Source organism: Conger conger, chromosome 11 (genome assembly GCF_963514075.1).
Source record: "Conger conger chromosome 11, fConCon1.1, whole genome shotgun sequence".
NCBI classification, from domain to species: domain Eukaryota; kingdom Metazoa; phylum Chordata; class Actinopteri; order Anguilliformes; family Congridae; genus Conger; species Conger conger.
Genome location: NC_083770.1, coordinates 48,015,624 through 48,039,429, shown reverse-complemented (window position 1 = coordinate 48,039,429; position 23,806 = coordinate 48,015,624). Strand labels below are relative to the sequence as shown.

Here is a 23,806-nt window from a genome sequence, read left to right as displayed (position 1 = left end):
CAACTGGTGTGGTGTGCGCGGTCTTCAGGCCCGGCTCCAATGTGTTCAGGACAGCATGACGTGAAGTTTACTGGTGTGTAAAGTGCCCTGACTAGCGGTGTGTGGCTAGAAATGACTGTTTACCTCTAGCGGGCCTACTGTACAGGTCTGAGACACAAGCCTCAGGGGCCTCCTAGGAGAGCAATACGATCAGGTGGAATACAATCGGCTCGTTTCAAAACTATCTTCGGGACGGAGTCTCGGGCTGTTTTTGGCTGCGGTTGTCCTCTGTGGTCTCGTAAAGAGACTCTCGGTGCTACGTTTCACACAGACACGCACAATCGCTGTCATCCGAGCGTGACGGCTGTTAATTACTCGGTGGATTCCCAACGGCGGCCGCACAGAGCCGCATATTGATGTCGTGCCGGTCATCGGTTCATGGAACAACGCAAGTTAGCACAAAATGGCGTCTCCCTTTCGGCGTTGTATGCTTGTAGCCATCGGGCTCAGTGGCACCCGGCTTGTCTCTGGGCTCAACTAAACCTACTTTATTCATTTTAAGCAAGACTGGAACTCGCAAGACGCAGAACTACCTTGGCAGATAATCATCTGTACTTGGTGGTTTCATCTGCTAATAATACTGGTTTCATGGTTTCTTGACTAGACCCGGGTCAAATGCATAATTGTTTCGGATTCAAATACTTTTTTGTGCTCGACTGATCTGGACTGAGCCAACCAAGAGGACCAGAAGGCGGGGTTTACACTTTTCGTCGGTTCCAATACACCAGACAAGCTCAGTAAGGCGTAGAAAAGTCTTTGAATCCAAAGCAATTATGGATTTGACCCAGGTCTGGCCTTCACCAGGGCAGCTCATGAGGAAATGGGTCCTGTTTAGGACAGGACCTCTCACGCTGGAGCACATCAGCACCGCCTGTCTCTCTCGGAGAGCCTTTAGAGGGCAGAGAGGGGTACGGACAGCACCTGTCCACTTCTATCCCACGTGCCCCAGCACTCCTTTCCGGAGAGATCCCCGGAGACCTGGAACATGTGACCAGGGCAGAGCGCTATTTTGACCAATAGGCAAACTCATGATTAGCAATGGTAGTCAGCGATGATCCACATCTCCCCAGTGCCTGTGTCCAGAAGGGGAGGAAGGGGTGGAGGAGGGTTACACCATTCGGGAGAGAGGATAAATGTGCCTCTTATCTCCTCTCCACCCGATCCCCCCCCCCTGCCCACCCCCCACCCTCCACACCCAAAACTTTCCCCTCCACACTCCACAGTCCCGTCCGTCCCCCGCCCCCTGCCCCTGCCCCTGTCCCACCACACCACCGCGACCCCAGCCCGTCCGGGGGCCGCCGTTCAGTCCTGCGACCCGGAGCTGGAGTGGGGGATCCCGCCGGGGCTGTGCGGGGCCCGGCCAATCATCTCCTGGCCCCACTCGCGGTGGCTGGACTCCTGCAGGCCGCGGCCCGTGGTCTCTATGGGCAGGGCGCAGGAGGCGACCGCGGCCAGCAGGCAGCAGCAGCAGTACACCGACAGGGTCAGGTACACGGACGACTCCAGCATCACCTGCACACACAGCGGCGCAGACGTTACGGGACACGGTGAAACACGGTGAAACACGGTGAAGTACTGGGACCTGTCCCCCCGCTGCCTGTACGTGCATGCTGCAGCGCTAGCTGCCTGGCTGATTAAATACGTGCATCCCGAAGGCTACTCCCCATGAATACGTTCAGCCTGTTTTGTTTTTTTTTATAATAAAGTGCTTTACACTTAAAATGCGCTGGTATAGTGTTTTACAATAGGTCTTGGTAAGCCATTTTTATATTTCTGGTATTGATTCAAGTAATAATTAACCATGCAGACAGAGTACAGTGATTTCGTGGTGTTTTAACTCTTGCAATAGAAACGGCTTGTGGAATGAGTGCGGCGCTTCACGAATGGGCAGGTAGACGTCGCATAACCCGTTACCTGGGCGACGAAGGGAGTGATGAGCGCCCCCACTCGGGCCATCCCGCTGCTGGTCCCGAGGCCCAGGGCCCTGTTCGCCGTCGGGTACACCTGGAAGAGGGCAGAACAAGGACTCTGAACCTGGAGCCGCATCACCTGCACTTGCATAACTGTCAGTTTAATCTCCACCAAGAAGAGACCGGGGCTGCCAGCAGCATGGGTGTACTTTAGTACCCCCCCCCAGTATCTGTGCCAGGAACTGTGGGTAATGAGCTTATGTGCAACAGGGGGATTGGCGATAGGGATAAGTACTTGTAAAACTGTCAACACAATGAGTCGGCCTTTTTCCATTTCCATGGTTACACAACCAAACTTTTAATCGCGTTTTCAGATTAGCAGCAGGGCAATGGCAGCTGTTTTTTTTTTTGTTTTTTTTGTGGTACATCAAAATTAGTGTAAGCTACGCGCACTCTGGTGCAACGCATCCGATGACTGTTTGCTCAGTTTGTCTGTGTGTTTGTGTCTGTGCCCCTACTCAAATAAACCGTGGTAACAGAAACATGAGGCGGTGAAGGCACGCCGTGGTCTCACCTCGGGGGTGTAAACGTAGGCGGCCTGGAACCCTCCGGCAATGAAGGCTCTGGCGATGAATATCAGCACCGTGAGGGACGTCCTGAGGGGGAGAGAAAGTGTGTCCGCGTCACGACCACGACCTTCCTCACGACACGCTGTTCCGGCCGCAGAGCCCACGAAGGCCCACTGTGCTGCCCACTTAAGTCAGGAAGTTATTTGCACGCGGAAAGCAGGGCACACGCTAACCTCTGCCCAGCTGACCGTCCAGATGGGCACCTGGAGCGGAATGTTCGTTTTCGGAATTCTAAATCGGTGTTCTAGAACTTTAAATTACCCGTCGCGATTGTTACATCACAGCGTCAGAATGTGTCGTGAGGAACGCGCTGATCGCATAATGTGTGTGTGTGTGAGCTTACGTCTTAACGGGTTTAAGAGGTAAAGGGCAGAAAGAAAAGATGAGGGTGTGGGTGATATTGACTATAAATAATATCACATGATATGTCCTTTATGAAAATGCAGAACACAAAATGTCTTTAAGGCCCCTCAAATTTGATTAATAATTTAGCAGATGGCCCACTTCACTTTTCTCCCAAAAAAAAAAAAAAAAAACCTGGCAGGATGATTAATTCTTATTCATTATTAATTTTATTTTTATTTTTTAATATGCTGTGCATGGTAATGAACTGTCTGACCTCCCTTGGTTTCTCGAGCGGACGTGCTGGACTAATGCTCTCCTTCTGCAGCTATTTTCAGACGTCTAATTGGTTTAAGGACATGCTCATAGTGTGGTTATGCATATTTATACTTCTATTTATATTTATATTTATGCCACATCCTTGTTTCTTTAATGGCAATATGGCTGCATCCTGCAAAAACAGCAAAAATAAAAATAGTGTTGCAGCTGGTGTGCCCACTTCCACCTGATCTGTGCGCTCTGTGCTCGTGCTGCAGTTTACACGCTTCACAGTGAAAACCGAAAAGCCTGCAACTTTTTTTTAAAAAGCGAATCCCTTTATCATTGCTAACGTCGCTTTGGATCCCAGGGCGTTCGTGCTCCGCCTCCCGTCGCTGTTTTTGGCTCAGGCCCCTCACCTCCCCACGCAGGCGTAGAGGGGCACCATGCACAGGGAGAAGACCGTGAAGCAGAGCGCCATGGTCTTCCTCCTCCCGAGCCGGTCGATCGCCCACAGGGTCACCAGCAGGCCTGGGGAAGAAGCCACCCACAGCCCGCTCCGTTCAGCCACGTTTCTCACATCACAGCACAAGGCATTTAGCAGACGCTCTCATCCAGAGAGACGTACATCCTTCATGCTGTTACTGACACTCCAATGTATGTGCAAAATGTTCACTGTTGTTTTTGTCATTGTAATTACTTTTTACTCTCAAGGGAAAAATATTAGCTTGTTTTAAGTTCCTGATTGCTTGACAAATGACCTTTTCTTACCCCATTCTTGAAATGAACAACTATATCATATATAGTGTTTGGATAGTTAACTTTGGTCACTTTTGCTCTGTTTGTTTGTTTCTTTGTTCAAAAAAAAAAAAAAAAAAAAAAAAAAAAAAGGCCCTCGTCCTTATCTTTGTTGTACAGGTAGCAGTTGAAATTGTACTTCCCTCTAGGGTCTTTCAGTGCACTTAGCCCTGGTTATGGGTATGCACTTTGTTGTACGTCGCTCTGGATAAGAGCGTCTGCCAAATGCCAATAATGTAATGTAATGTAATGTAATGTATATCACCTCATTAGCAATTTTAATTTTTTTGCCAAAAAAGTAATGGAAATAATTTGAATTATAAGTCTACCTATAAGAATAAAGTACTCATCGAGACGGTCTTAAGATTTGGTTTTCGCAGTGTGTGACACTCAGGTTCTAGGCGGGTTCTCATGGATTGGAAACCCAATCAGTGGGCAGTCCTACTCACCTGGGAATTCGGACAGGGTGGTCCACAGCAGGTCCTTGTAGTCGTCGGACGTCAGGTACTTACACTCCAGGCTACACTTCGGCTCCATCTGCCTCCCCTTGGACACTGTGGGGGCAGGAGGGTATCAGACCCAGGGGCAGGGGGATATCAGACCCAGGGGCAGGGGGTATCAGACCCAGGGGCAGGGGGATATCAGACCCAGGGGCATATCAGACCAGGGGCAGGGGGTATCAGACCCAGGGGCAGGGGGATATCAGACCCAGGGGCAGGGGGATATCAGACCCAGGGGCAGGGGGATATCAGACCCAGGGGCAGGGGGATATCAGACCAGGGGCAGGGGATATCAGACCCAGGGCAGGAGGGTATCAGACCCAGGGGCAGGGGGTATCAGACCAGGGGCAGGGGGTATCAGACCCAGGGGCAGGAGGGTATCAGACCCAGGGGCAGGGGGATATCAGACCCAGGGGCAGGGGGATATCAGATCCAGGGGCAGGGGGTATCAGACCAGGGGCAGGGGGTATCAGACCAGGGGCAGGGGATATCAGACCCAGGGGCAGGGGGATATCAGACCCAGGGGCAGGGGGATATCAGATCCAGGGGCAGGGGGTATCAGACCCAGGGGCAGGGGGTATCAGACCAGGGGCAGGGGGTATCAGACCCAGGGGCAGGGGGATATCAGACCCAGGGGCAGGGGGATATCAGATCCAGGGGCAGGGGGTATCAGACCAGGGGCAGGGGGTATCAGACCAGGGGCAGGGGATATCAGACCCAGGGCAGGAGGGTATCAGACCCAGGGGCAGGGGGTATCAGACCAGGGGCAGGGGGTATCAGACCCAGGGACAGGGGGTATCAGACCAGGGGCAGGGGGTATCAGACCAGGGGCAGGGGGTATCAGACCCAGGGGCAGGGGGATATCAGACCCAGGGGCAGGGGGTATCAGATCCAGGGGCAGGGGGATATCAGACCCAGGGGCAGGGGGATATCAGACCCAGTTATCGTCAGGGTTGGGGACAGTTATACAGGCAGTCTGCCCTCTTAGTCCACAACGTCACTCAATATCATTTCCCACTGCTTTACTTTAAACACTCTTTGAATTGAGGCTTGAAGTCTATTGAATTAATTTTGAGATTTAAATAAATTCATTTTAAGTCCTGACACAAAGCTCAGCGATCCGGACTGAAAGCCACAAGGGCGGGATTAAAGTGTGGGAGCTCACCCCCACACGCGCCCCCCTCCTGGAACAGCTCAGTGGTCAGCAGCACCAGGCCGTAGTACGAGAACGCGTTGGAGAACCTGCGACAGACACAGACGTGAGGTCACTTCCTGTACACAGCCCCAGAGGACATACAAGTGCATACAGTACAGTGTGTGTGAATGTGTGTGTCTGTGAATATGTGTGTGTGTGCATATACATGTGTGTGTCTGTGTGTGTGTGTGTGTGTGTGTGTGTGTACAGTACCAGTCCCCAGCCCTTGATTACATTATTGGAATTAGATTGGGAACAAATAACTACACAATTAATAAGATTACTTTAATGCTCTTTGATGTTTTCTTTAATGATACCCAAATAAATTAACACAAGACATTTTGTACTCAGTGACATGGTTAGACTCTCTCTCTCTCTCTCTCTCTCTCTCTCTCTCTCGCTCTCTTCTTTTAGTTTTCATTGTATCTCAAAAGTATGTGGGTATCTTCCTACGACTGATGTGGTTGATATTGGACAATTCATTTTTAGTTCATTCATGTTGGATTGTGTCAGTGCCTGAATAGATATGCTTTGGTTCTACAGTGTATTTGTCATTGTGTATCTCAGGCCACGCCTCAGCAAAGCGCTGGTGAAAGCAGCAGTTTAAGGTTGATCAAGATGGGACAGATACGTACACGCAAAGCTGGGGATCCAAGAGCACTACAGACAGGCCTGGTGTGGGCCTGTAATTAATTCAGTGCCATGGGGGTGTAATTCAGTGCCATGGGGGTGTAATTCAGTGCCATGGGGGTGTAATTCAGTGCTACGGGGGTGTAATTCAGTGCCATGGGGGTGTAATTCAGTGCCATGGGGGTGTAATTCAGTGCTATGGGGGTGTAATTCAATGGCATGGGGGTGTAATTCAGTCTATGGGGGTGTAACTCAGTGCTATGGGGGTGTAACTCAGTGCTATGGGGGTGTAACTCAGTGCTACGGGGGTGTAATTCAGTGCTACGGGGGTGTAACTCAGTGCTATGGGGGTGTAACTCAGTGCTATGGGGGTGTAACTCAGTGCCATGGGGGTATAACTCAGTGCTATGGGGGTGTAATTCAGTCTATGGGGGTGTAACTCAGTCTATGGGGGTGTAATTCAGTCTATGGGGGTGTAACTCAGTGCTATGGGGGTATAACTCAGTGCTATGGGGGTGTAACTCAGTGCTATGGGGGTGTAATTCAATGGCATGGGGATGCAATTCAGTGCCAAATCTCTCACCAGATAAACCAGAGCAGAACTGTGGTCCAGCGAAAGTGCGGAGAAAAAAGGTCCTGGATTTTCCCACGTTCCTCCTGCAACCCAACAATAGCGGCCTTTATAACACACATCCATCAGACCAACAGGAAGCTACTGCATGTGAGCTGCTTTCATTTCAGTGATATTGGGAAAGGTAGCATGTGTGGTGGGTGCTACGTTCTGCATGTACAGTGCATATATTTTCTGTTTTTTTTCACCTATAGTGTAATGACTATAGGATGTGACTGACATATTGTGTCCATTGTAGGGGCTCTCAATTAAATAACTTCACCACAATGTTATCCATAGGGCGGCACGGATGGTGCAGTGGGTAGCACTGCAGCCTCACTGCAAGGAGGTCCTGGGTTCGAATCCCGGTCGGCCGGGGCCTCTCTGTGTAGAGTTTGCATGTTCTCCCCGTGTCTGCGTGGGTTTCCTCCGGGTACTCCGGTTTCCTCCCACAGTCCAAAGACATGCATGTTAGGCTGATCGGAGAGTCTAAATTGGCCATAGGTGAGTGAATGGTATGCGTGCCCTGCGATGGACTGGCGACCTGTCCAGGGTGTATTCCTGCCTTTCGCCCAATGTATGCTGGGATAGGCTCCAGCCTCCTGCGACCCCGTTCAGGATAAGCGGGTTAGGATAATGGATGGATGGACAATGTTATCCATGCTAACGTCTTTATGTACTGTGATATGGAGGGCTTTTGAAGACTAATTTGTCAAGGCCCATTTGTTAAAAATAGTTTCTTTTTGCGGAACAAAGCAATTATGTGTGTATTTCACTTTGGCAGCGTTCCCAACACTATACAACAGGCATGGACGCACATAACTCATGCAACCCACAAAACATAACTTCGTTATGAACCATCTTTTTTCTTTCAGTTTAGATCAACAGAAATATATGCATTGAGAACATCCTGACAACGGGCTTTTGGTATTCTGTAAGGTTGGAAGACAAAAGGACACTTTCCTCCTCTGCAGCAGTCAGGTGCAGGGTTGGCAGGTCAGCAGTTTTCATGCCGAATTTGGCAACGTTTTATACTCAGTAGCGACGTCACAGGAAAATGAATTGCTGCGGAGCACGTTTTTTTGGGGATATTACTTGGCAGATGCTGCAGCTGTGGATAAGGGGAGCTCTCTGACTACGCTGCTACCACACACAGCACAGCTGAGAAGGGCAGGGGGATGTAATTGGGTTTTGCTACGAACACCACTGATTTCCCCTCCACCCACCTGTCTGCCACTGGAATCTCCTCAGCCCCTCATCTGGGCTACATTTGGGTGGGATTCCAACGGGCTTTTTGGGCTGTATACCTCCCAGGCCCGGCAGCCTGGGTGCGGGGCTCAGAGGAGACGTTCTGTACCTGTTTGGCAGCGATCAGTTTGCCCAGGGGCATGGGGACTCTGTTCTGTACCTGCTTGGCAGCGATCAGTTTGCCCAGGAGCATGGGGACTCTGTTCTGTACCTGTTTGGCAGCGATCAGTTTGCCCAGGGGCATGGGGAATCTGTTCTGTACCTGTTTGGCAGCGATCAGTTTGCCCAGGGGCATGGGGACTCTGTTCTGTACCTGTTTGGCAGCGATCAGTTTGCCCAGGGGCATGGGGACTCCGTTCTCCACGGCGATGCGTTTCAGTGTGGCAAGGGCCTTCCCCTGGTTCCCCGTCAGTACGTCGTACCGAGCGCTCTCCGGCAGCCACTGTTCCACACACACACACACACACACACATACACACGTTTATATACACACACACACACACACAAATAAAAAATCCACATTGCATACAAAGAGATCACCCATACAGGTGTTGATGTGCTTTGATACAGCCGATTGTGGATGGAGGGTGGATATGGGGGTGGATGGGAGACTGTGATCCAGGAGCAGGGGGAGGGGAGAGCCTATTGCGCATTTCAAACAGTGGCTATAAGCATGAGTATGTACATCGGTACGTAAAGCGCGTATTTCGTGTACCGTCCTGGGCGACAGGCAGGACTTCAGTAATACGTTACTCACGAAGCACAGGATGGCGAAGATGAAGAGGGGGATGGTGGAGAGACCCAGCAGCCAGCGCCAGCCCAAGGTGGGCATCACCAGGATGGCCAGCAGGACCTCGAACACGGTGCCCACCGCCCAGAATATCTGCACCGGGAGTAAATGGTAAACGGTTGGCATTTATCCACAGCGCTGTACAATTCATACTTCTCATTCACCCATTCATACACACACTCACACCAACGGCGATTGGCTGCCATGGAAGGCACCAACCAGCCCGTCAGGAGCGCTTGGGGGTTAGGTGTCTTGCTGCATGGTGCTCCCACCACCGGGAGCTGACTGGAGACTCACTGTACCTCAATCAGTAGGATGCATGTGGCTCTGGACCTCATGGGCAGGAACTCAGCATACAGCGTCACCCTGGTGACAAGGAACAAATCCCACAATGCATCTGTAAGTGATCACTTTCCACACTGCACGCCACAGTTTGTGTCCAATAAGAGGAGAGGTGAATGGTGAACCGGGATAGTTTGCGTCCAGTAAGAGGAGAGGTGAATAGTGTAACGGGATAGTTTGCATCCAATAAGAGGAGAGGTGAATGGTGTAACGGGATAGTCTGTGTCCAATCAGAGGAGAGGCGAAATGGGGCTACAGGACAGGACAAGCAGTTTTAAAGTCGTGGTCTCCGGAGGAACCCTGGCCCATTTAAACCCATCCTCCCACCCTCCGGTTCAGCCACTGCGGACCTCCAGACCCAACTGGCAAAAAACAAGAATGATTCTGCAGCCTGCTGAGCACGGACAATGCGCCAGAAAACCATCAGTCCTATCGCTAACAGGAACCGGTGGAATATTGGTGATGAATGGGGTGAAAACACAGTGGTTATCTGCATAGCTTAGATCACCTTAGGCGTAGGTGCTGGCACTAGTTACAGCTGTCATTTCACCGATGTGTGTTGGGTTATGAGACATGTTGGGTTAAAGGTGTGCAGGGTTATGAAATGTGTGTTGGGTTATGGGGTGTGTTGGGTTATGAGATGTGTTGGGTTATGGGTGTTGGGTTATGAGATGTGTTGGGTTATGAGATGTGTTGGGTTATGGGTGTGCAGGGTTATGAAATGTGTGTTGGGTTATGGGGTGTGTGTTGGGTTATGAGATGTGTTGGGTTATGGGTGTTGGGTTATGAGATGTGTTGGGTTATGAATCGTGTTGGGTTATGAGATGTGTTGGGTTATGAATCGTGTTGGGTTATGAGATGTGTTGGGTTATGTGGTGTGTGTTGGGTTATGAGATGTGTTGGGTTATGAGTGTGTTGGGTTAAGGGGTGCATGTTGGGTTATGGCTGTGTTGGGTAATGTGGCTTTCTTACGACTGTGGGGCTCCTCCGATGCCGAAGCCCACGAGGGCGCGGAGGAAGAGGATCCAGGAGTACACCGGGGCGAAGGCGCTCAGGAGGCCGTAGAACATGGTCCAGAGCACGCTCAGCTTCAGGCCCTGTCAATCACATGTGTAACCATAGAGACGGCTTAGAACTACAGGGTCCCACCAGCAGAAAGCAAAGGTTTTAGATGATAACGTTCAGGACTTTCAAGTCTCATAACATTGCATTATTTTTGTATTGCGCCCATTTCAGTCTCCACATGTTTAGAAAGTAGTTTTAGTTGTTTAATCTGCTGTAATGCAAAGGGATAAGACAAAGAGTATTCCTAGGTTAATAACCCATTAAAGAATCTGATAATATAATTATCTAGAATTCTATATAACTATAATATAATAGCTCTATAATCTTAACATCCCAACATGGACACTTTCAACATGAGGCACTCATGAGTCATTCTCACAGATACCTAAAGGTTGTCACAACCACTCACCCATAACCTGAAACCCAAAGACAGCCAGATTCCTTCTGATGCTCTGCATCGCAAACACCCACAGCTTGACCATCTATCGGTTGTGCACACACGTAACTGTTGACACATCATCCCTGAACTGCAACACAACCATAATCTCTCTCACACACACAAGAACCACCTCTCAGATGCAAGCACACCTACTACTGTACAACCACCCTAAGGTTCTACCCGGAAATAGGCTCTTGATCTGGACATTGTTCTCACAAAATTAGGATAAACTCAACATAAATCGCAACAATCCGAGGGAGGCCACAGCCTTTTCGGAATTTCACTTTGCATCCATGTCACCCCATGATAAGACACATGATGGTTTCATGAAATGTGAGATCATCAGGTCCTAATTCTGGACCAAGGGTGTCCAGTCTTATCTTCAGGTCCAATACAGCTGCAGTTTTTGGCCAAGCACCACTTCTAGACCAGGGGTGTCAAACTCCAGCCCTGGAGGGCCGCAGTGTCTGCTGGTTTTTGGTGTGCTTCAGCACGAGAGATGCATTTCAAAGTCTTTCATTGGCTAAAGAGTCCACACACCTTGTTCTCAAGGCCTCAATTTGCTGCTGATCGGAAGGAAACCACAAACACCAGCAGACACTGCGGCTCTCCAGGACCGGAGTTTGACACCCCTGTTCTGGACACGCAAGCTCACCGTTTTCCGTCCATACTTGTCGGATATGTTCCCCCAGAGCGAGGAGCTGATCATCATCCCGATGAACACCACCTGTGAGAGACACAGCCACAGAAATTAGATGTCTCCACCGCCCGGACTGCAAGGGCAGGTGGGAGATCACTAAAGATGGATGAGGGTCAAGTTTGGAAATTATCTGTCTGTCCCAAGTTGCCCCATACAAGGGAAAGAATAGCCTGCAGAGGTCATTCTGTGTACCATAGCCTTCACGTAGAAATAATTTGTTCCCTCTTCTTCTTAATCTTCCGGGGAATGTGGTGCTTAGTTTTATAAGCCAGTGTTTTTCTACCCTATGGTCCTCTGGTGAGCAGTTAGTCATTGTTTGAAGGTCCAATATTTTCAGTGCCTCAAGTACATGGGGAAGGAAATCAGCCACTAGGTGTGTGCCTGTCCCAGAGAATTTAATTATTTCTAGGGTTAGGGTTAAGGTTAAGTTACGGTGAGGGTTATGGTTAAGGTTATGGTTTGGGATAAGTTTAGGGTTATGGTTTTGGTTATGATTAAGGTTAAGGTTATAGTTTGGGTTATGGTCAAGTTTAGGGGTATGGTTTGGGTTATGGTTAAAGTTAGGTTAGGTTAGGGTAAGGGTCTGGGTTTGAGTTTGGGTTTGGGTTTGGGTTTGGGTTTGGTAAGTAAGAAATCTTTATTTCCCAAGTTGTCCCATATTAGGGCCTCTTGGGAAATAAAAGTTTGCACTGGCCATTCAGGGTACTGAAGCCTTTAAGTAGGAAGAATTTGGTCCCTCTTGTGTCGGTGCTCTATGTGCATTGGTTCAGTCCTCTTGGAAATAGAGTGCTAAGTTTGAGAATCCAGTGTTTCTCAAACCTGCGTCTCTCCTCCGGTGTCCAATTATTGTTTGTTTGAAGGCCCGATATTTCTAGTGCCTCAAGTCCATGGTGAAGGAAATGAGCCACCAGGTGTGTGTCTGTCTCTCTGTGATTTCTAATGTTGTATATATGTTGTGCTAGTCTACATTTAATTGTGTTCCCTGTCTCTCCTACATATATTATACCACATTGTTTGCACTTAATGGCATATATGCAGTTTTTAGTGTTTTTAGTTAGTGTTTGTTTTATTATGTAGGTTGTGTTGGTAGTGGTGTTCCTGACTGTAGTGGCTTGCTTGTAGAATATTGGGCCCTGTGTAGGTAAAGTATTAATTCCTGGTTTGGGTTGGGGTTTGGGTTAAGGCTAGGTTAGGTTAGGTTAGGTTAGGGTTAGGGTAATGGTTAGGGTTATAGTTTGGGTTATGGTTATGGGTTATGGTTTGGGTTAAGGCTAGGTTAGGTTATGGTTTGGGTAATGGTTAGGGTTATAGTTTGGGTTATGGTTATGGTTATGGGTTATGGTTTGGGTTAAGGTTAGGTTAGGTTTGGTACCGATGTGAGCAGGGCCACCTCCCAGCTAGGCAGCCTCCATTCACAATGCAGCTGAGGGGCCAGAATACTGAGGATCATCATCTCCATGGCATCTGCCATCTAGAGAGAGAGATAGAGGGAGGGAGAGAGAGAGGGAGAGAGGGGAGAGAGAGAGAGACAGAGAAAGAGAGAGAGGGAGACATTAGTCTGAGTCAGCAGTAGCCTTTCCCATTACAGTATATTTGATCAGCTACATTCAGCACACTAAATCCCAACTAAGCATAATAGCACTTGATCCCATCATCTTGTGCTGGTCTTTCTCAGACAAAGAGAGCAGGTGAGCACTATTTCATGAGGTCTACAAGAACGTATGTGTATGAGAGAGGAGAGAGCAAGAGAGAGAAAGGGGGAAAGAGAGAGAAAGGGAGAGAGTGAGAGATCACGCATCACTCCTACATACAGAACATACTGCCAGTGTGTGACACGGGGTAGGTTCAAATGATCTAATTCAACCATAACAAAGCACAACACATTCAACAGCTGGAGATCTCCCTTAGCAGCTAATTAGTGGAATCAGTCGTGCCAAATTGGGTTTGAAATGAAAGCCTACAGGATGGTAGATCAACAGGAACAGACTTAAAATAAACATGTTCTGGGCTATGAAAGATGACTCTCTGTCAGAGTGTGAGCATCTCCCTGAATGGGTCAGCTGCTGATCCTCACCCAGGACAGTCCGGTGAGAACCGAGAGCTTCCACTGGAATTTCCCAAAGCCGATGGCTTCCACTGCGTCCTCCACCATGAAGGTGTCTGGGAAGAGAGAGGAAAGCCATCATCTCGCGCCCCAATCCATCCCACAATCAACTGAGGCCACACCTCACACTGTAAAAACAGTGCCTTCCCAAAAATCTGATCTGATTACAAATGCATGGAGGAGATTTACTGGTAAATTAAAAGATAAAAGGATTAGAAAATAACGATTTGATCCAAGTCCAGAGGCGATGTTGAGGCAGTATGTATTTTTGGATGGAGATAAGAACCACGAGGGGGACAATTACAGTAGACTGTAGATTAATTAAGCGCCATCTCCATCAGTGGTTTTCCAACAAAGTTAAACACCGCTATGACTAAAAAAAAAGGCATCTGTTAATGTGTAAGTTGTCCGTTGTCAGACGTGATGAGGTACCGTCGGTGGGGTTGGCGAACTCCCGGGGCACCGCGGTGCCGTCGCCCAGCTCCACCGTCTCCATGTTGGCGCGCGCGGCCTCGATCTGGACGCCGTGCTCCTTGCCCACGCCATCGTCCTCGGAGCGCGTGCTCTCTCCCGTGCGACGGAACTTGACCACACTGAAAAAACAGGACGGTTCAGCAGTTGCACACCGGGGACCGGGGTTCGATTCTCGGTCCTGCCAAAAGCCAAGTTTGGCCGGCTCACGTGGGGCAGCAATAATTGGCTCGCTGCTCCAGAGGGAGGTACTTGGCAGGGTTATTAGATCGCCGCACAATAAGCACCTCGGGCGCCTCGGAATCACGGCAACGGGCACGAGACGGCTTGAAGAAGGCGTGTCGCTCTCATTCGGGCCGCCGAGGGACGGGGTACGGCCGGTACATCTAATACGACTACCTCCAATTGAATCAGACGAGGTACAATTGGCTACCAAATTGGGAGAAAAAGGGAAAAATCTTGAAAAAAAAAACAAAAAAAAAAAACAGGACGGTTCAAATACGCACGGCAGCTGCACAACAACATCCCGGGCCCTTCTGAAAACCGAACTTTTTTTTATTTTTTAGGCCTTTTTTCAGCTTTATTGGACAGTATAGTATAGAGAGACAGGAAGAATGGGAGCGAGAGAGAGGGGAAGACATGCGACAAATGTCAGACGGACGGATTCGAACCGCCGACGTCGCGGCTCGCAATGAGCATGCGGTCAGTGCTCTACAGGCTGCGCCACCGAGACACCCCTGAAAACCAAACTCTGTTGGCATTCGGTTTTAACTCGGAACCGAAACTTTTTCACCAAACTTAAGAGAGATTAAGCATTCAATAACACAAATCTGGCTTCGTGCCTCTCCTGGCTGAATGAAAAACAGGATTTTTTTTTTTTTACCACTCCCTAGCCTGCCCTGAATAAATATCTTTTGGGGGGGATGAGCTATTGTGGGTACAGGGATGATATTCAGGAAGGAGAGAGACTGTTGCCTAGGAGATGTGTGAGCTTCCTGCCTGTGTCATTGCGCTGTGCCATAAATGGGAAGTAGAATTTGTCAGTGCAGAACATATACCAGGCAAATGGCGGACAGAATAGCAGTGAAGTACACCTTTCATTTTATATATATGTGTTCATTATATTTTCCAAAATGAATTTTAAATTTAGCACATAAACTCTGCTTTACATTTTAAGGCCGAAAATTGTGGAAAAGAGAGCAATATGTCACTGTATTACGTGCTCATGTGACAATGCCGTCAATGTATTAAGCCTCCCAATTTTATTTAACCAGCAACAAGAAATGTATAAGTGGGTAAAATGGCTAATTATTAAGGCAGAAATGCTTAGGAAGGGTTTACTTGGGCCCTACACCCAAGCTTGGCCTCTTTATTCTGCTAACACAAGATGCCTTGCGACTCTGCATGAGGATACAGTGAATAATCAAGATTGTGAGTGTTTGCTGTCCCAGCTTCGAGGCATGGGAACAAACTCCCCGCGGCTGCCAGAACACCGTCTCCCACTGCAGAGTGAAGACCCATCTCTCCAGAGAGCTCTGGGACTGAGCACTTATCAGCCCGGCCCTTACCCTCAATACAATTAAAACTTCCATATCCCTTACTTACTCCACAGTGATTACAAAAGAAAAAAAAACACAGGGGACAGTCGTCATCTGACGAGCTGTTATAAGAATGAGATGCGAGATGACATTCTCCGAAAGTACACGTCAGTTTATATTCTTTGACACAACAAAAATAAGAACGGATGGAATGGGAACGTCGGTGATGAATTTCCCGACACATTACCGTCGGAAATCACTGTTGCTAATGTACCTGTGGCAGTCAAAACTTAAGATGGCATTTCATTTTCAAAACATACATTTATGAGAGGGGTTAGGCTTATGTACACACCGACATGGGGGGACTGTGTATAAAAAGTGCCGCAATTTCTTTACGGTGAAACCAAAATGTATATATTTAACAGCTGAGAATCAGCACTTTAACCACATATCAATTGCCTGATTACAAATCTAGAATTTCGGATTAGTTATTTTAAGAACAAAATAATGGAGTTCATTGTATACTATATACACTTGAAACGTAGGGCTGCCTTCAGTCTGAGGTCATGAAAAACTGACATACATTGTTAGGCCCAAGAGCAATATCCGCAGTGCCAAGAGCACAAATCCATCATCTGCATATGAATTAATGAAATATTAAATTCAGAATACATTTAGTTTTTCCATCTAATTGGGCCAGCCGTGTCCGTCTCCTGGAGGTTAAATAAAGAACAAGTGGGAGCACTCGGCAGCAGAGACTCAGTGATGACCTAATGACTATAATCAGGCTATTCGTTTGAAGGCCATACAGACTACAGCTGATCACCGGGCCTGAACAGTGTAATTAACCAAAGCAACATGTTCAGTCCCACCATGTTATGTAGCATTCACTAAAAGTCAGTCAGCACACTGGACCATCTACTCTTTTGGAAGAGGGCACATATAAAGCGGTGATATTCATGATCTTATCTCGGCAAAAATGAACACGAAAGCCACACTTGAGAGCTAGTAGAAGAAAGGGACGCGACAGATACAGAGTTCTGGGGTTAATGTGCAAATTCTGTATCTGGAGACACGGTAAATGGGACTAAGCCTATATCAACCACACTCGTGCAGAGTGCTGCAGAACCTGAAAACCCGGTTTGGGTGGAAAATGACTTTCAGCCAACACTGGGGGAAATGTGTTGAATATTTTAAGTCCAGGGAGCAGTGGACTAGCGCCCATCATTTTGCCTCGTCTCTGAATCTGCTTGGTTTCACATGGTGACAGGGCAGACTGCCAATTCACTACATTTCAGCAGCGGCAAACGACATTAATGGCCGTATTTCAGACATACATACTGTTGGGGAAGTGAGGATTATGTACAGTGATGTGTTTAAAAAGACCGTTTCTGAATTCAGCCATTTTAAAAGCGAACAAACATTCAAACAGCACAAACATTCAGCAGTCATTCAGCACATAATACAATTGGCATCAATGGTTAAAACTCCTCCCTTATCCAACATGTAAAATTTGACTGAATTTGATAATTATGATCAAAGATATGAATTAAACCATCAAATGAATCGTCGTTGTCCCTTCAGGCTGTGAACACTCAGCAAAGCAGGGAACTATGCATTCAAGATATACCCAGGTGGTATGTGATGCAAGATCCAGTTATGCAGGATTACAAAGGCAACAAGGGAGGGCTGGGCAACCTTGATGAGCTTATGGGAATATACAACTGTGAGAGGATGACCAGCCTGCTGGTCTTTGGTCATCTTTAACAATATAAAGGGGGCGGCTTGTAGCGTAGTGGTTAAGGTACATGACTGGGAGCCACAATGTCAGTGGTGCACTGTGGCTGCCCACTGCTCCTAGGTAACTAGGATGGGTCAAATGCAGAAGACAAATTAACCCACAGGGTTCAATAAAGGATATCTTATCTTATCTTATTATATAATTGCTGCGTCTACACCATGCAGTTGTGATCTAGACTCGGGAGGAAACCGTGGGAAAATTCACCGGTGGAGGATATTCCCTCAGCATTCATTGGGAGGGCATTTCAAGTGCAGGAACATTCACAAGTTCCCCTGGCCAAGTGTCTTGTTTTTATTTTTATGGTCTCCCCGTGTACTTAAATTCCTGGTTCTCCCCTTTTAAATGCCTGGTCTTAGTGTTGCGTTGCGCACAGCTATCAGCTGCTTGTGACTCTGTAAAGGTCTGAGTGTTTAAAGGATTTACTGGCATCCAGGGACTTCCTCACCCGGCTTGATCAGCTCATAGCCCTCCCCAACTGGTTAGATGGTCAGCTATGGGACTGAGAATGCAGGGGAAAGAGACACTCCAACTCACAGACCACCCAATAGTTTCCCAGGAAGAACCGCATGCAGCTATGAGAAATGAGACTTTCTTTCCCTGAAAGGAAGAAGTGCTGAATATATTGTTGCTGACCCAGTCACTTCCACAACTCGTGTCCCAAACATTCTGGAAAACGGGCAGAGGTTTGGGAGGCTCCTGACAAGTCATCTTGTTTAGTCCCAATCTTTCTGTAACTCCTAATCTGCTCTCTGATAGCCTCCAGTGATCATCCTCCCAGCTCAATCTGCGGTGGATATATGATTCTGACACATTACATTACATTACTTATCCAGAGCGACGTACAGTTGATTAGACTAAGCAGGAGACAATCCTCCCCTGGAGCAATGCAGGGTTAAGGGCTTTGCTCAAGGGCCCAACGGCTTTGCGGATCTTATTGTGGCTCCACCGGGATTAGAACCACCAACTATGCGTGTCCCAGTCCTTTACCTTAACCACTACGCTACAGGCCGCCCATAGGTTATCCAGCTCTATCTAGTGGATTGACGAGAGCGCCGCCCCATGGTCCTTGGTCACCTACATAAATCCATTACATTACATGTTATTTGGCTGAAGTGTTTACCCAAAGCGACTTACGGTTCATTGGACTAAGCAGGAGACAATCCTCCCCTGGAGCAATGCAGGGTTAAGGGCATTGCTGAAAGCTGTGTCGGATCTTATCGTGGCTACACTGGGGATCGAACCACCGACCTTGCGGGTCCCGGTCATGCCCAAGGCCCGCCTGAGGCCCTGCCAGATGCTGCAGCAAAGGGGAGCCAGTGAAGGAGGTGCTGAGCCTCCGAAAAAAGACTGCAAACTCGCTAGATATGCAAAAAGCACATCCGCAAGTCACACAACACTCACATACTGTCATTTGCGTGCAGATCAAAATACCAGTTGCTAGAAACCCATCAGTCTCTCCATCCATTCATCCATAAAGGCTATTCAAAGACAGAAAGGAATCAAATGTAACAAAGTGCCAGTGTAAATGGATTAAAAAAATAAATAAAAAAATTCCTTTGGCTAAAAATACATTTTTCATTCAGGACTCTCTTGGTTAAATGTGCAAAATATGGGTTGAATCTAACCCAAAGCAAAAGTTGTAAATCTGCTCATTATGACAAATCAATCAACCGCACAACCGCACAACCGTTGGGCCCTTGAGCAAGGCCCTTAACCCCACATTGCTCCCCGGGCGCTGCACTGTGGCTGCCCACTGCTCCTAGGTAACTAGGATGGGTCAAATGCAGAAGACAAATTAACCCACAGGGTTCAATAAAGGATATCTTATCTTATTATATAATTGCTGCGTCTACACCATGCAGTTGTGATCTAGACTCGGGAGGAAACCGTGGGAAAATTCACCGGTGGAGGATATTCCCTCAGCATTCATTGGGAGGGCATTTCAAGTGCAGGAACATTCACAAGTTCCCCTGGCCAAGTGTCTTGTTTTTATTTTTATGGTCTCCCCGTGTACTTAAATTCCTGGTTCTCCCCTTTTAAATGCCTGGTCTTAGTGTTGCGTTGCGCACAGCTATCAGCTGCTTGTGACTCTGTAAAGGTCTGAGTGTTTAAAGGATTTACTGGCATCCAGGGACTTCCTCACCCGGCTTGATCAGCTCATAGCCCTCCCCAACTGGTTAGATGGTCAGCTATGGGACTGAGAATGCAGGGGAAAGAGACACTCCAACTCACAGACCACCCAACAGTTTCCCAGGAAGAACCGCATGCAGCTATGAGAAATGAGACTTTCTTTCCCTGAAAGGAAGAAGTGCTGAATATATTGTTGCTGACCCAGTCACTTCCACAACTTGTGTCCCAAACATTCTGGAAAACGGGCAGAGGTTTGGGAGGCATCTTGTTTAGTCCCAATCTTTCTGTAACTCCTAATCTGCTCTCTGATAGCCTCCAGTGATCATCCTCCCAGCTCAATCTGCGGTGGATATATGATTCTGACACATTACATTACATTACATTACATTACTTATCCAGAGCGACGTACAGTTGATTAGACTAAGCAGGAGACAATCCTCCCCTGGAGCAATGCAGGGTTAAGGGCCTTGCTCAAGGGCCCAACGGCTTTGCGGATCTTATTGTGGCTCCACCGGGATTAGAACCACCAACTATGCGTGTCCCAGTCCTTTACCTTAACCACTACGCTACAGCCCGCCCATAGGTTATCCAGCTCTATCTAGTGGATTCACGAGAGCGCCGCCCCATGGTTCTTGGTCACCTACATAAATCCATTACATTACATGTTATTTGGCTGAAGTGTTTACCCAAAGCGACTTACGGTTCATCGGACTAAGCAGGAGACAATCCTCCCCTGGAGCAATGCAGGGTTAAGGGCATTGCTGAAAGCTGTGTCGGATCTTATCGTGGCTACACTGGGGATCGAACCACCGACCTTGCGGGTCCCGGTCATGCCCAAGGCCCACCTGAGGCCCTGCCAGATGCTGCAGCAAAGGGGAGCCAGTGAAGGAGGTGCTGAGCCTCCTAAAAAAGACTGCAAACTCGCTAGATATGCAAAAAGCACATCTGCAAGTCACACAACACTCACATACTGTCATTTGCGTGCAGATCAAAATACCAGTTGCGAGAAACCCATCAGTCTCTCCATCCATTCATCCATAAAGGCTATTCAAAGACAGAAAGGAATCAAATGTAACAAAGTGCCAGTGTAAATGGATTAAAAAAAAAAAAAAAAATTCCTTTGGCTAAAAATACATTTTTCATTCAGGACTCTCTTGGTTAAATGTGCAAAATATGGGCTGAATCTAACCCAAAGCAAAAGTTGTAAATCTGCTCATTATGACAAATCAATCAATACAAAATAAAATCTTGGAAGTGCACGCACGCTAGAAAGAGATAAACCAAATGTATGCATCTTACATTTATCATGGCAAATATAATCAATTGGACATGAAAACAAATGGTGCATAATCCAGTAAATTATGTCTGTGTTGACTGTAAAGTACACATTCCAAGCTTTCCAATCTCATACTTTTAGATGACTGACTAGCTGATAAGGTAAACTGCAACATGGAGGTAAAATAAATATTATAACTTGTTCAACAAAATTGATCAGGGAGTATAAGGTAACTGGTCCATGGACATAACATAATGTTTAAGGGTTCTGCATGCATATTTCACAGGGAAACATACTTTGTTGCTTTTTTGTCTTTGAACAAACAATCACCCAAAACTGTTGTTTCAATTATCACCATGGGTAATAGAAAATCCGCATGAATGTAAAGTATCATGCCAAACAACGCGTTTACAGTGGTACAGATATCAAAGGTAACGGAGTTGTGCTTGTACACCTTTGCCTACGTCACATCAGAAAAAGATACATCTCCTGTTCTGCTGACGCTATTCCATCAGTAATAGCCCGTCGCTGATATAATTTCCTTACTATGTTTCCTACCAAAAATAATAACCTTTGAAATGTCCACGTGGACCTGTCAAACAGGCATCTTTTACCTGAGCTGATGGACAACTGACAGATACGGTATTTAAACGAAATTACCACAGGTAGTCTCTATAGCTATACAACTGTTGTACATTCGTTCGGTTAAAAGTATCCGCATTTGTTTTTCTGCAGAAATTCACAATGTGAAACGGTGTGACAGGCGCTATAGCTTATTATTTTCCTCCCACAAACCGAACGCAGAGCTAAACCACCGCTACGGGCCCGTCTTGGACAAGATGACATTAAAAAGTACCATTTACTTTCGTCCGTTATATAGGCGTGACGTAACACGTCAGAGAGATTTATCAATGATCTTTAGAAAATAAATTATAACTCACAGAACATCAAAGAGCAAAAATTGTATTCATGCACATACACAAACATAAAATATTATATAGTAGTAGCAAACCCATTACGATATGTCTAAGCGCACATAATAGCACCATGTTTATTGCTATTACAGACAATCTCAATAGGTAAGCATTCTGTTTGGCAATAGGGCCCAGCGAAGAATAAACGAAAAAATGACTCGCAGTGTTATAGTTGCATTTGAGAATCGCAATGCTTACGGGAGCTGCCTCAGTTGGAACAGATCATCGTCCATTGTGGTGCTGTTTCTCGGGTTGTGCAATGCTTTGTTTCATTGCCCTTACATTGTTGTCAAAACGAGCCAGGGTTTCAGCACTACGGACTTGCGGAAAGCGACTTGCTCTGATTATCAATGGTGATCGAGGCAAAGGAGGGGCGGTGTTACATTTTTTTGCTTCCCGTGTCGTACCAACGGTGACAAAAGCTAGGTGTGCTAATGCACTATAATGGGTAAAATGCATTGACGAACGTAATGGCAAGACTTATAATATTGCTACAAATAATGTTTTTAAAGCCCTTCTGTTCGGCGTTTTCATTAATTATTTTAATTCCCATTTAAATTAATAGATCTTATGGAAATGCATTCGAATGGTCGTGAGAAATTCTTGTAATGAAAAAACAATAATAATACACAATTACAAATGTGTGTACTGCCCAAATAATGTGCAAATCATGTGCTCACTGTATGGATTATATTACATTTCCCAATTTTTGCCTCAGACTTTGATTAAAAACTGAATTTTAAAAATGTATTTAAATCAAACAATAATTACACAAAATATTAGAACAGAAGTATGGAAACAAACACCATTGCAATACTATAGAGGAATAGTGATGATAGAAACCCCCATGAGTTGGCAGTGCAGGTAATCACATAGACATCGGCCATATTAATTCGCAATAGACTGAATATGGGCCGACCAATTTAAAAAAGAAAAGAAATGAATAGCTCATGGGCACTGACGTGCTTCTGTCACTTTGTTGGCATCTTGATGTTTAACGGGCCAAAGAGATGCCTTAGCCTAAGCCTCTCAGTGTGTGGGTAAATTGTACACAACACACTCAGAAATAAAGTGACAGTGGAGGGACTTTTTTTTATCATATTTCCCAAATGTACCCTGGAAGTACAGTAATGTTCTCTTTGTGTGCAAACGTTTTTCAAGAAAAAAGGTACAAATTAATTATATATTGCTGGTTATGAGCACAATTTTATGCAGTGATAGGGTACCACCCGAGCGACAAGCATTTGTACATTTCTAGGCACTGTCCGTACCTTTATTTCTGAGAGTGAACAGATCTCTCTCATTCACTCACGCTCTCTCACACACGCAGACACACAGACAGGCATGCACATACATGCATGCACACACACGTTATTATAGGCGTCACTAAATAGTGCTCACTTTGTTCTGGAAAGCCTAATATAAGACGATGAGATGCTATTATGCAGGGTTTAGCTAATCAAATGCAAGGGAAAGACACCTGATGCCTAATTGACTGATTAATCTTCATAAAAAGTATGCGTGAAAAAGTATGCGTGTACGCCATATGGGAACCCTGTTGTGCTCGGTGCACAAACGACTGCGTTTCCAGTCAGTTAACCGATTTCATGTGTCAATTAAACGCGTCTATGATCTCTTTTGGTAACATTACCTTAACAGTGTTAAAATCCAAGAGTTGGACTTGACAAGGAGAACCGGTGACTTGTGATTAGCGACTGTGTCTCCCTCTTGAATCCAATAGCTCATCACGCAGTAATAACTTGTTCTTGAGTTGCCCAAAATATTATAACCTTGGGTAAGATATCGGTTTCAACATAACTGTAATTCAACAATGCAGGGTCGTGGTGATGTGACATCGTGTCCATCCACTCTCAGTTACGGCAATTTAAAAACTGGACGGATGGGTATATTGTTCGCAAGAAATACGGTTTAGATATTCAAATGAACGTTCCTGTATTTGGCTACGCAACTTCGGCGAGCTCTGTCTGGAGGTAACGTGTATGCACACACACCCATC

At 46.8% G+C, this 23,806-nt stretch overlaps 1 protein-coding gene across 2 annotated transcripts; it reads right to left on the bottom strand.

The window, feature by feature from the left end:
- Nucleotides 1-1,341: 1,341 nt before the first annotated feature.
- svopa (SV2 related protein a) lies at nt 1,342-23,654 on the bottom strand. 2 transcript variants are annotated; one of them, XM_061261248.1, is made up of 16 exons: nt 23,441-23,654; nt 14,032-14,192; nt 13,570-13,655; nt 12,868-12,966; nt 11,451-11,522; nt 10,264-10,388; nt 9,252-9,315; nt 8,917-9,042; nt 8,473-8,601; nt 6,885-6,958; nt 5,642-5,718; nt 4,426-4,530; nt 3,598-3,709; nt 2,524-2,605; nt 1,954-2,043; nt 1,342-1,551 (listed from the first exon to the last, which is right to left on the bottom strand). In XM_061261248.1, the coding sequence occupies exons 1-16, from the start codon at nt 23,533-23,535 to the stop codon at nt 1,342-1,344; spliced, it is 1,707 nt and encodes a 568-aa protein (XP_061117232.1). In that variant the 5' UTR covers nt 23,536-23,654. The 2 variants fall into 2 exon arrangements, with proteins under 2 accessions (XP_061117232.1, XP_061117233.1); XM_061261249.1 differs by lacking the exon at nt 23,441-23,654 and adding an exon at nt 21,988-22,132.
- Nucleotides 23,655-23,806: the final 152 nt, after the last annotated feature.

What these genes read in the sequence shown, in the direction of transcription:
- svopa (XM_061261248.1), bottom strand. Translation starts at nt 23,535, where the DNA reads ATGAGCTATTGGATTCAAGAGGGAGACACAGTCGCTAATCACAAGTCA. An exon ending in CATGCATCCTACTGATTGAG is followed by an intron (nt 9,043 to 9,251) that starts GTACAGTGAGTC and finishes CTCCCGGTGCAG; the next exon opens with ATATTCTGGGCGGTGGGCAC. An exon ending in TCACTCCCTTCGTCGCCCAG is followed by an intron (nt 1,552 to 1,953) that starts GTAACGGGTTAT and finishes CTGTGTGTGCAG; the next exon opens with GTGATGCTGGAGTCGTCCGT.